Source organism: Ctenocephalides felis, unplaced genomic scaffold (assembly GCF_003426905.1).
Source record: "Ctenocephalides felis isolate EL2017-DRISC unplaced genomic scaffold, ASM342690v1 CF-g0.4_SCAFFOLD_00845, whole genome shotgun sequence".
Lineage (NCBI taxonomy): Eukaryota > Metazoa > Arthropoda > Insecta > Siphonaptera > Pulicidae > Ctenocephalides > Ctenocephalides felis.
In genome coordinates, this window is record NW_020536999.1 from 15,516,172 (window position 1) to 15,529,029 (window position 12,858).

Consider the following 12,858-nt stretch of genomic DNA (forward strand, 5'->3'; position numbering starts at 1 on the left):
GATAATACAAAAATTATTAGTTGAACGATTTTTTGGCAACTTTCCCACACCTGTGGTGTATTTTAAACATTAGACAGATAATTTGTTTGCATAATTTGTCTCGTGATCAAGCGTTGCATGGCAATGCTAGTTTTGTTGCTAATTATATATATATATATATATATATATATATATATATATATACTAGATGACCCGACAGACGTTGTCCTGTCCCACGCCTAGTTCAGTTATTTTTTTTATATATTATTCTATGTAACCACTTTGTAGAAAAATTATTATGCAGTTTTATAAACTTTTGTTTGATATATTTACTAGAAAATTTGATTCAATTTTAGTTGTAACTTTTTCAGATTTACCATAAGACGAAATGGGTCGCAGACTGGTTATTTGCGAGCATACAATGTGCGACATCCCTGGAGCTTCAACCATGATACTGCAAATACAGAGTAAATTTTATTTTTCTTATTTAGATAGCAGTTTAAATTTTCAAAATGTAGTAATTTTTAAAATTATTTGTAGTGTCAAATATGATACTATAATTGAACACATGTTTTTCAGGATCCGATAAAGTATCCAAAAGTAACATCACTACTTGATTGCTATACCGATATCTGGTTATATTGTTAGTCTGCAATATTTAAACAACTGCTCAAAACTTTCTATTTAGAAATTTACTGCTACTAATTATTTAATAAGACTACAATACTCCTACATGCTGAAATGCTACTCTATTAGAAATACTACAGCAATAATATAGTTACTATAATACTAGTGGAACTACCATAATACTAATAATAAGTGGCATTGCTGCAATACTAACATACTACTATACAAATAAACCAGGAATACTACTGCATAGCTACAGATGTACTACTATTAAAATACTACAATAATACTAGAAACACATTACTGAAATATTATACAATAATAGAATTACTGCTATTACGATACTAACACAATTATTTTTACTATACGGGAAGTCCATAAAATCATGTGTACCATTATATAATCTCTCTAAGTTACCGTTTTTATTAATCGGTAAAATATATTAAACTACATAGTTAGTATTGGTATTTTACCTTGAGGCAATTTACATAAACTTTCCGATATGTGTAAATTTCGAAATTACAAGAACGGCTCGGCCGATCATTGCACAAAACTGAGAACGATAATCCTCATCGAAATACATTGATTGGCTTTTAAATTTCTGAAATCCGTTCAGGCGTTTTTGAGAGCAAACGTCCATGAAAGGTCTAATTTTAACAAATGCCAAAAAACGATACTAATTTTTGCAAACTTTTTTCTTTGACGAATTTTAAGCTAAACGAGTTGTCGTAGGGTCATAATGTTTAGTATGATTTATAAGATTATGGTATCTACCGACAAAAAAAAAATAAAAATCGTTGAAAAAAAATCTTTAAAACTTTATTACAAGAAAACGGCCCGTCCGATCTCTACAAAAAACTAATCAGCACGGTTCCCAAACTATTGCTTTCGAACGGTTTTTGAATTTTCAAAATCGATTCAGAATTCCAGTCTGAAACGTGGACGAAAAATGTTTCACTGTATGCTATTTATAAAGAACGGCTTGGCCGATCGTCGCACAAAACTGACATACAATAGTTCTCATCGAGATACTTCGAATGGATTTTAAATTTTTGAAATCTGTTCAGCCGTTTTTGGGAAAACGCCAATTTACGGCAAAAAATCTGTTCACAGACACACACATACTTTTTTGAAATTTTGTCTCATTCGATTCAGAATGGCTTGAAACGTTTGAGAAAACATAAAATTAGCTAATCGGATTTTTTGGCGAAAACAAACTTCTCAGAATTTTGGAATTGCTGATATATGACCATCCCAAGATTCTTTCTACTACCATGATTATTCGTAGGTGTTAGGAAATCATTTTGGAGCTAAACCTGTTTAAATCTACAAATCTGTTATTTTTATTCTTTTAGTTTTGCAAACAGGTCCCCAAGTGACACAGAAACATCAGGAATTTCTTCCAGGCACAGCACGACTTCTTCATCAGAAAACACAAGTTTTTCTTTAGAAAAATCGTCTCCAGGCTCTATGGGCTACAAAACTGAAGATTATGCTACTGGATGTAGCACTAGTCCTGCTTCTACTACTTATGGTAATTGATAATCCTTTACAACTTGAGGGACTCTAAAATACTTTATATGGCAATTCAAAATGCAAAGATTTCGATGGCTAATTTTCTAAGTTTTAAGTTCTATTATTTTATTTCAGTTGCTGAAAAAGCAGATTTTACGCATTTGAGAAACTTGGATGAAAAGTTTTTTTCCAACCAGAATATCCACTGAGGGTATTGGAACTAACGTTTCAAAATACAGTAGTGATAGTTCCAGTGATGAAAATAGTGATGGTGAAGATTTGAGCAGTGATGACTCCAAGAGTAGCAGTAGCAGCAGTAATAGCAGCAGCAGTAGTGATGATAGTGAAAATGGTGAAAGTGATGCAGAAAACAACGATGCTAGTCATTACCAACATGGTGATAAAATTGCTAATGCAAATCAAAATATTTTTGGTGACAAGGTTAGTGAATTAAAAAATGATAACTTAATTCATGTAATTAGTGATGATAGTAGGTTTACTGATTCAAATGATTCCAACATTCAAATGGTTGAAACATTCAAACAAATGTTGATGATTCTTCATCGCTTGAACTTATTAATGATAACTGTAGTGACAAAGATTAATTGTTTCTAGTAATAGTAATAGTGTTCAAAGTGTTGAATGCCTTGATGCAAATAATGATGTATCAACAAATATAAAATTGATAATGACGGCGCTGCTGAAGAATCAGTCATGGTTAACGATTCAAGTGATTCTGATAGTGAAGTTAATGACGATAGGCGATCAGAAGCAAGTGACTTTGAATGTGTTGAAATTATTGAAGACAATGATGAAAACCCATTAGTAAATGGAATCACTGATGATAGTAATGAACCATTTGTGAAAGATGAAGAATTCTATTAAAACAATGATTGTATGATACGAATACATATTGTTCATCAAAAAATAATGGTATTGATGAAGAAAGTAGTAGTGATAAGTATTTGTTGCAAATGAAGAAGATGAATATATGCACAATACCGAAGCTATTATTGAAATTACTACTGTAGAGTGTGACACGGAATCAAGAACTGCAAATTGCCAAATAAATGAAGAAAATGAAGTTGATACTTCAAATCTTGTTCCAATTACAGTTGAAGAAGGTGATAACATTGCGCAAGCTGCTTCTCCAGATCGTGATACAGACCAAAAAATTGGTGATAAAATCACTGATGACTCGAGTGATGCTACTGAGATATCTGTAGTTGATGCAAGTATAAATAAAACAAATGCTGAAATTGTATCAAATAATATGGGCAATGTTGAAACTGACTTCGGCAGTGATCACAATATTGTTGGTAATGAAGATGGAAATAATGTAAGTGCTGATCCATCATCACATAGTGATGAAAGCTTTAGCATTAGTGAAGCTGTGATAGAAATTGATACTTCAAGTAATGATGCAGAAGTTGTAATAAGTGGCAGTGAAGTTTGCTCAACCGGTGCAGATGTTTCTCAAAATCCTTTAGTAAATGAGAGTGAAATTAGGACAGAAAACCAAACTGTTAATTCTAGTGTAAATAATGTAAATAATCCAGAGGTCGATGATAATGATATAAATAGATGCAAAGAAATTATCCTAGAAACAAAATCATATGATATGACGTTAACAAGTGCCAAACCTGAAATTTTGTACAAAACAAATTTAATATATAACAAAAGTAGAAGTCTTTCTGATATTACAAAATTGGATAATAAACAAATCTCTATATTTGAACATTGTGTGTTTCAAAAAAATCGATTTAGGAGTGTAAGTTTTTGTGACAAATTTAGGACTACGGTTAAAGACGATCAAATATTTGGTGAATATAAGAGAAGGCGAAGGAGAACTTCAAGTACATCAGTCATATCTGAATTCCAGCATTCAAATGAGCCGTTCAATATTTGGGCTTCAAGGGATATCTTGGAAGTGGATATAAGAACTATAACACCTTCTGTGGAGATCCTCACAGTTAACCCCAACGAGGTAAAGCTTCAATATAACAACTTCTTTAAATATTGTTCTAGAATATTATGATTAGATAGAATTATGAATTCATTGTTTTACATGATTTTGTATAAAACATTTAACTGAATCCAAAAGAAAATTTTATGCAATTTTTGTTATTTGGATATATCTTTTAATCCTTGACATCATCATGGGTGTTTTGCTTGCTATTAATTTTTAATTATGTTGATGATAAAAATCATTCCCCTCTTTAGGATTCATTGGATTCTGAATATGAATTGAAGCACGATGTTGATGTAACTTGTTCCGAAAGAGTGTTTGATCCTGGCCTCAACTTTTCTAATTTTTCTATGAAATTTATAAGCCCCATCAAACCTACACCAATGAGACAATCGGTTTTTCCTGATGACGAATCCAACCTTCATGAATGCCTGAGCTCTAGTCCGATTAAAAAGAACAATGGTAAGATTTGTGAAAAGAGATTTTTAGGAAAAATAGTAGTTTGGGAATAAGTATATAGTTATCACGCGGTCGTACAATGCAATTTTTTTTTACTATTCAAAATAATTAATAAACCTTCCAGAATCTATTGACCACCATGAATTGCCTCAAGAAATAAGTGGCATAGCTAAACTTGATGTACTTCAAGATACAATTGACGATTCCTCCAAATTAATCAATACTGTGGATGACCGAGTACAATCATGTATTCAAGCCAATAACGTTTCCGTATGTAGTCTTCCTCATTTGAATCCAGAAGATATCGAGAAGGTTGTTAACACAGATTCTAGTTGTGATTCAGTTGCATGTGACCTAGTTGATGATAGTTTAAATAATTTAAAAACCGATGGTGTCACTGTGGATTTGAACACAAGTGGAGAAGTCGTTGCTTTTGTGGAGCATCTAACAGCAGATGCAGATTTTGCGGAAGTGCAAACACATGGTTTAATGCATTTTGAGGAAGTTGTAGAATCTACGCAACTTCAAAGTTTTGACAATGGGTTTGATACTAATTTAGGGAAAAGTACAACAAAAAATCAGAATAAGGATAAGACATCTCCAGAATCTTTGTTTGCAATACCACGTGAGATCCAAGATTCCAAACCTCACAATGGACCATTAGAAAGGATATTAAAGACTATAGCAGAGTTTAGTCCTCCAGTAAAAAATGTTTTATATGATGTTTACATTCCGACACCAGGAAGAAGTCTTTTGAAGTCACACTCGACTGTCGATTATTACAAATCGCCTGTTTTTAGCAGCGGTGGCAGTGATCGCAAAAGAAAAACTGTAAGCAGTCCTGCTGCGAAATTGTCCTCTGAAAGAATTAGAGCAGCTACAGTCAGAGGAACTAATTCTAATGATGTAAGCCCAAAAGGTTAGTAATGGGGATCAGAACATTAATATCCTGATGAATAATATTGAAATGTATATTTTTAAGCAAAGGTAAAAAATGATATTTTAGTGGAATTGTAGTTTTGATCAGGAAATGTATAACAACTTCATTTCTCCTATAGAAATCTAAAAAAGTTTTATTCTTAATCATGCATTGTATTTTTTCCACGGTTTGTTTTACAAGTAGCAATAAATCTCTGCAATATCTTTTTTTAGATCGGGATGATATAAATTTGAATTTGCTCTTAGGAGACTTATCGGATGACGCTAGAGATTTCGATTTGGCCTCCTATATAACTGAGGAGGATTGCAAAGGTCTTTTATTGCCATCGTCTACACCAACGTCTCCTGGCCTTAATCCGGTTCCTCCAAGGACACCGGGTGATGCAGTTCCCAATTCTGAGGCTGCTAACGAATATAGTCCGGCAGCCGCATCAAAAATAGCCAGGGAAATGGTGCGGAAATTGGTTATGAGGACGTAAGTTCGTCACCATGAATATTAGACTTAACAAGCGCGAATGAAAGAAAAAGTTTACTTTTGTTCTACTGCACCATGCAGTTGGTTGGCGTCTCATTATGTAAATCAGACGGACAAAGTGTGCAAATGCAATTGTGCATTTATACAAAAATGAAAAATGTTACTGCTATTTTTCCTACCACTATAGAATATTTTTTTAAATAACTTATATATTTATGGATAAAATAGCATTGGCCAACATATTTAACTTCCCGTAGGGTAAGTTATTGTAATGGGCCGAAAATCGGAATTGAAAATTTTTACATTTCTCGACGTTTTGAAGGTTTCTGAACGTTTTGGCATACCTCAGAAAAAATGGATGTGTGTGTGTGTATGTATGTGTGGATACAAATTTCCAGTCACGTTTTAGGGCGCACGGATCAACCGATTTGAATGGTTCAAAAAACATTCGATTTCTATTGATAGGGAAAAGAGCTGATTAGTTTTTGGCAAAGGCAGGTCCAGCCGTTTCGGAGATACGGAGCAAAGAGTGCAGAAAATAGAAATCGTATTTTTGAGAGAACGGAGTATCCGATTTGAATGATCTAAAAAACATTCAATTAGTAATGATTGGGAGAAGTGTTTATTAGTTTTTGGCAAAGGCAGGCCCAGCCATTTTGAAGATACGGAGCTAATATGTAAAAATGGCAGTTTTTGAGAGAACTAAGCGTCCGATTTAAATGATTCAAAGAACTTTCTGCTTGTCTTAACAAAATAATCGATTTTGGAAAAAAAAATTGTCCAATTTTTTCTTTTTTTTTTTCAGTTTTTTGTATGTCGAAAATATTTATTTTTAATTCTGACTATAGTTCTAATATACTTTACAAATAATTTCAACTTTGCAATTCAGTTTATATAATATTTATAAATATTAGACAATGTTACAATATTTATAATAATCTATTTGAAAACATTCAGTAATCCTCGAACATTTCGTTACGGTACGGGAAGTTCCAGCAATTTGCCTTAAGGCATGATGCCACCCACCCCACTAGTTTTATTTAAATATGAAAAGATCTTTGGTTAATTACTTCACAATACAAACAAATGTTTTGTATTGAACAGGTCACTTCAGCCACTTGATAAAGTACAGATGTCCATTGAACCACTATTTGCTAATAATAATAGTACATCCAAAATGTCCATTGATAAAAACTCATCAGCGCTTGAATCTCCTCAGAAAGATTCTTCTTTCTCCACAGAGGATGAATCAATAGATGTGGTCACAATCGATGAAAAATGTCAGGTAAACCATTCTCTAAATTATTCAAAGTTTTTATCAAATACCCAATTGTTCTGAATCTGATGTAAATTTTTATCATGTAACACTAACATAAACTTTCATACATTTTAGACACCAAGCAGTTTCCATTCTAATCAGTTCTATAGGAAAACGGATGAACGCGCAAAAGGTCTAGGTGTAGGCAAAGGTAAAAATATTAAATCAATGTGCATACCAGAGTCTGATGGTACTGATGAGGGAGAGAACCAGGATGATGACAGTCCCTACATGGAAAGTTCTGAGAGTGATAGTGATGATTCGAGAAAGGCTGATCCTGACTATTGCATTCGTGAAGATGAGGTATATTTTCAGTTCATTCTTAAATTTGCTTAATCTTAGATAAAAGGATTCATAGAATTAATTTTGAGAAAATTTTAAACTTGTTTTGCTATTTAAGTAACAATATTTTTGAGTTGATTTAATTTTAAGCTTCTCTTACGAACTAAAATTATTTTAAAATACGATTAAAGCAAATAGAACTACCAAATTTAAAACTCCATTTTTCTGTCCTATATTAGGCATCATTGAAAAAACTATCTCGCAGTTCAGATAAGAAGCAAAATAATACAAAAAATGAGGACAAACCATCTAACAAAAATTCTAAGCGTAAAAAAGATAATAAGAAATCCCAAAAACCTGTTAAAACCAAATTAATGAAAGATGCAGAGAAGAAATGCTCTCAATTGGTTGACATTAGAAAAATTTCATCGATGACCGATTCACAAGCTGATAAAACTGTCAGCAATACTTCAAAACCAGCCCGCAAACCTGAAATTTCTGACAAAACTCCTAGGTTAAATAGAGATGTTTTAAATAAGCCTGTATTAAACAGAAATTAATAAAAAATGAGAAGTTTAGTGTGCATCCAATGAACAATATTAGTGTAATAGTTTAAGTGCCAAAGATAATTAATGCATAGTGAAAATAATAAATCTAATATATTATTAGCATGTAGTGATAATAGTGTTATTGTTAATAGTTCTGTTAATCCTGATGAAACCGGAGGATTAACTTGCATTTCTCCAAGTGGTCAAAGTCCTACCTATGCTGAAGACAATATGATATAAAACAGTTAAACAAACTAAAAGAAAGCTAAACTTGCAAGAGTATATGATGCGAAAAAATGTGGAGGTGGAAAAGAGGATAATAATGAGACGACTGCCAGTAATTCAAGCACTCCTAATAATAGGATAAATAGTTCTGCTAATGAAATCACTGCCTTGAATCCGAACACTGCCTTGACATCGAGTCCTCCCAAAGTCAATGATTCGAGTGTGAATCAACCAGAACACATGAAAATGTTTCAAAACAAGTGCTGGTTCCAAAAGCTTCTTCACCTGCTGCATCAAATTTGATGTTGACTCCAAGAACGAAACAAATGCTTGTAACATGAATAAAGGAGTAGGAATTTCTCCAACAATAATCCTAATTCAAATGGTTGTAACATGAATAAAGGCATAGGAAATACTCCACAATTAATCCTAACTCAAATGGTTGTAATATGAATAAAGGAGTAGGAATTACTCCAACAACTAATCCTAATTCAAATGGTTGTAACATGAATAAAGGAGTAGGAATTACTCCAACAATTATTCCTAATTCAAATGGGTGTAATATGAATAAAGGTGCATGCAATACTCCAACAACTAATCCTATTTCCAAAATCTCTCCTTCGAACTCAAACCCAAGGTATTTGATCCAATTGGAGATGCATCTAGAAAGCAATGATGCTGAAGAAATGTAATCGTAAAGAAAAAGACATCGAACGCATGATTCCTGTTATACCTCCAAGTGCCATAGTACCTCTAGAAGAAATGATCAAACAAAAGATGAAACGAAACAAGTCCCAGACCTTCCTAGGAGATGCAATCCAGAATATGAAGAAATTGTTTTAGTGTCAATAGGAGTGAACACTGCAATAAGTAAAAAACCAAGTTTTTCGCCTGCAGTGTTGCCAGAGAGCAGCAAGTTATCCTTCGTTTTGGCGAAGAAGTCGGTGTTGCCTGATAATGTTTTCGAGCGCGCACCGCACGACAAAAGCAAATTAAAAGTTTTAGTTGACATAAATGACAGAATTTTGAAAGGTGCGTCCAAAAAGGAAGCAAAGATCTCAAGCAATTCGTTATTATCCAGTATACAAGACGCTTGCTAAGGACACAATCGCCGCAGACGGATAAAAATAACGTTGTCAGTGACAAAACTAATGACAAAACTGATCAGAAAGAAGTTGTGAAAATATTGAACAAGTCGCGAAAGTCGAACACGGAGAAGATAAAGTAATAATGCATCTCAGAAAGGATAGGTTACGAAGCAAAACCTGCAATGTTGCTTGCCAAATAGACCTGGATTCGAGTTTCAAGCCTTTAGAGACACTAAAATCTCCTCTCATTGTGAAAGAAATGACGGATAAGTGCAAAAGCCGAATGATCCAAGGTGAGCGCAATAGAATTAGGTTATGACACGTGATAATAACAAGTCACGTTGTCTTATTTTTAATCTAGAATTAATCTTTAGCCTAAACGAATTATTTGTGAAAAATGCTTATTTATGGAACTATACGCAATTTTCGTAAAAATAACAGATATAGCTGTAATTAGCATTTTCCATTGCAAGGCATTTGCGTGTACTTCCATATGTAAAAATGAACAAATTATTCAATGAAAATGAAGTTACAGCTTTTTAAATAAAGTCTGCAACAGTTCATTTCGAAAATACGCTTTCATTAAAAATAATTAATACGATTTCCAGTCGATGTCTTTCAAAATTTGTTCTATTATTAAAATCTCTAATGCTTTGATGTGCATATGTCTAATTTCTGCCAAATATATATTTTTTTCTTTATTTTATCTGTATCTTCGAAATACGAGTAAAATGTTTTTTGAATAATTCAAATCGGTTGATCCGTGCGCCCGAAATCGTGGACGAAAAATTGTATACAAACACACATACATACACACATACACACACATACATTCATTTTTTCTAACAATAAGGAAACACTAGAATGTTCAGAAACCTTCGAAACGTAAAGATATGCAAAAATTTTCATTTTCGATTTTTTGCGATTATTATAACTTACCCTACGAAAAGATAATAAATTAATTTGTTCATACCATTACATTTTATTTATTCCGTGTTCTAAAAATGTATTTTATTTAAGTCAACTGTAATCAGTAGATAAATACAAAACACTAAAGAACGTACATAGGTTTCGGCAAGATTCTGATTAGAATTAATTGCTCAAGTCTACTGCGCAATTCTAAACTTTCATGAAATTTAATAATTCAACTGCTTGTAAACATTGAATTATTCAAATCGATTGATCCGTGTTCGCTAAATCGTCGAAAATTTGTATCAGCACACACACATACACACAACAATTCATTTTTTTAAGCTATCCCAAAATGTTCAGAAACCTCTGAAACGTAAAGATTTTATAAAAATTTCATTTTCAATTTTTTGCGATTACTATAACTTTCCCTACGGGAAGATAATAAATTAATTCGTTCATCTCATTACATTTTATTTATTCCGTGTTCTAAAAATGTATTTTATTTAAGTCAACTGTAATCAGTAGATAAATACAAAACACTAAAGAACTTACATAGGTTTCGGCATAGATTCTGATTAGAATTAATTGCTCAAGTCCACTGCGAAATTCTAAACATTCATGAAATTTTATAATTCAACTGCTTGTAAACAATTCAAATCGATTGATCCGTGTTCGCGAAATCGTCGAAAATTTGTATCAGCACAGACACATACACACAACAATTCATTTTTTCTAAGGTATGCCAAAATGTTCAGAAACCTCTGAAACGTAAAGATTTATAAAAAATTTTGTTTTCGATTTTTTTGCGATTACTTTAACTTACCCTTAAGTTAAAGGGGAGTTAGAGAAAATTTCAACATTTAATCTTTGGTCAATCTTCACCAAAAGTTAATGAAAGCTATTTGCAATCAATATCCTTCGAACAGTTTTTGAATTTTCAAAATCACTTCAGGATTTTTGGCAAAAACTAGGAAAAGTTTTGAATTCAATTGCTAATAAAGAAATGGCTCGGTCGATTGTCTCGGAAACCTGCTCAACGTGCGTTTTATGAAGAATCTTTTAAGTTTTTTAAAACAATGCAGATTAAAAATTATTATTTTGAAGTCTGAATCCAATCATTTTTTTTTCATTTCCCAAAAAAGAGTATGAATCTCGATGATCATATGATAAAGTAAAATAACATTTATTTTTATTTGTCTATTAACTCTAATAATTCGATTATTTTCTATTTTAGCAAGCGCGTTAGGCCTCGAACCAGAAGCCGAAGCAGGAGCCCCAGTAAACGTAGAAAACCCGAAAAACGACACTCAAGAAGTAGATCTCCTGAAGATAGGTAATTTTATAAAATATTTTCAATAGGTTCCATCATTAGAAGAGGAATATTACTGTTATATTATATTTAGACAAAAAAGGCGTAAAGACAGACAAGGGCGACACAGGTCTCGTTCTAGGCACAGATCGAGGTCTAAAAATAGATCATTGTCAAGAAATAGATCCAGATCAAGGAACAGGTCCAGGTCCAGAAACAGGTCTAGGTCTAGAAATAGATCAAGATCACCGAATAACAGGAGGTTTGGATAAAACATTTTTTAAATTATTATAATTATTTATGAGTTGATATTAATACTATTTAATTGCAAAGGTATAGAAATTCTCGCTGTTCTACATCGTCAACGACTTCAAGGTCTTCAAGTGGAGGAAACTCCAGAAGATCTAAATCTATTGACAGGTCTTTATCCAGGTCTCGTTCCAAAACTCGATCAAGATCACGATCTAGAAATAGGAATTTTAGAAGACAAAGGAAAAGCAGAGGTAATACTTGTTTGGCTCTTTTGACTTGAGATTATATATTATATATATATATATATATATATATATATATATATATAAATAAGTCGGGTTTTTCCTTTCTGACGATTCAACTCTAGAACGCACGAACCGATTTCGACAATTTTGCATTCGTTGGACAGGTCTCGGGCTCCGCAAGGTTTATAGCTAAGAAATTTAGTGGTTCATGGCATCGTGCCTCAATGCAAATTGCTGGAACTTCACGCACTGTAATTAAATATTCGAGTAATGAAAATAATTATTTTAAATAATTTCAAATAGATTATCCAAAAATTCCAGTAATGACATTAGTGAGAATTATCAGAATTATGCTTGGTTAAGTCAACGAGCAATTCTTGCCGCAAAAAATAATGATTTACACGCACTGAATTTCACCATTCATCAAAAATTGCTGGCGATTTGGTGACATACCAATGATTCCGACTGGTCTTCCGTTTGACTTCAAACGATTGCAATTTCCAGATTGATTTGCGTTCGCAATAACAAGTCGCAAGGCCAATCGCTTAGTGTTTGCGGGATAAATTTCAAATAGATTATTTAGAAAATCATTGTTTTTCACATGGATAGTTATACATTGCCTGCTCACGAGTTGGAAAGCCATCCGCTTTGTTTGTGTCAACGTCAGACCAAAAAACAAAAAATGTGGTTTACCAAAGAGCACTTCAATGAAACGG

At 32.7% G+C, this 12,858-nt stretch overlaps 3 protein-coding genes across 3 annotated transcripts in view; all 3 read left to right on the plus strand.

The window, feature by feature from the left end:
* LOC113378868 (lisH domain-containing protein C1711.05-like) overlaps positions 1-2,736 on the plus strand; it is a 16,363-nt gene extending 13,627 nt beyond the window's left edge. Inside the window, exons 2-4 of the mRNA XM_026619504.1 lie at positions 1,962-2,140; positions 2,257-2,302; positions 2,361-2,736. Coding sequence (XP_026475289.1) covers positions 1,962-2,140; positions 2,257-2,302; positions 2,361-2,736 — 601 coding nt within the window. The remainder of the gene's footprint in view (positions 1-1,961; positions 2,141-2,256; positions 2,303-2,360) is intronic.
* A 376-nt stretch (positions 2,737-3,112) lies between these two features.
* Positions 3,113-9,436, plus strand: LOC113378882. Its single transcript, XM_026619505.1, has 11 exons — positions 3,113-3,774; positions 3,889-4,108; positions 4,345-4,552; positions 4,674-5,468; positions 5,702-5,963; positions 7,068-7,248; positions 7,357-7,584; positions 7,803-8,105; positions 8,373-8,596; positions 8,740-9,024; positions 9,094-9,436. The coding sequence occupies exons 1-11, from the start codon at positions 3,113-3,115 to the stop codon at positions 9,434-9,436; spliced, it is 3,711 nt and encodes a 1,236-aa protein (XP_026475290.1).
* Positions 9,437-9,534: 98 nt separating this feature from the next.
* The window catches only part of LOC113378898, a 4,901-nt gene continuing 1,577 nt past the window's right edge, over positions 9,535-12,858 (plus strand). Inside the window, exons 1-4 of the mRNA XM_026619506.1 lie at positions 9,535-9,717; positions 11,571-11,669; positions 11,740-11,907; positions 11,979-12,148. Of these exons, the coding sequence (XP_026475291.1) occupies positions 9,567-9,717; positions 11,571-11,669; positions 11,740-11,907; positions 11,979-12,148 (588 nt within the window). The 5' untranslated portion in view covers positions 9,535-9,566. The remainder of the gene's footprint in view (positions 9,718-11,570; positions 11,670-11,739; positions 11,908-11,978; positions 12,149-12,858) is intronic.

Bases quoted from the DNA above. Each gene is read 5' to 3' on its own strand.
- LOC113378882 (XM_026619505.1), top strand. From the start codon at position 3,113: ATGCACAATACCGAAGCTATTATTGAAATTACTACTGTAGAGTGTGAC. The intron at 4,109-4,344 runs GTAAAGCTTCAA...TCCCCTCTTTAG, and splicing joins TCACAGTTAACCCCAACGAG to GATTCATTGGATTCTGAATA. The intron at 5,964-7,067 runs GTAAGTTCGTCA...TGTATTGAACAG, and splicing joins CGGAAATTGGTTATGAGGAC to GTCACTTCAGCCACTTGATA.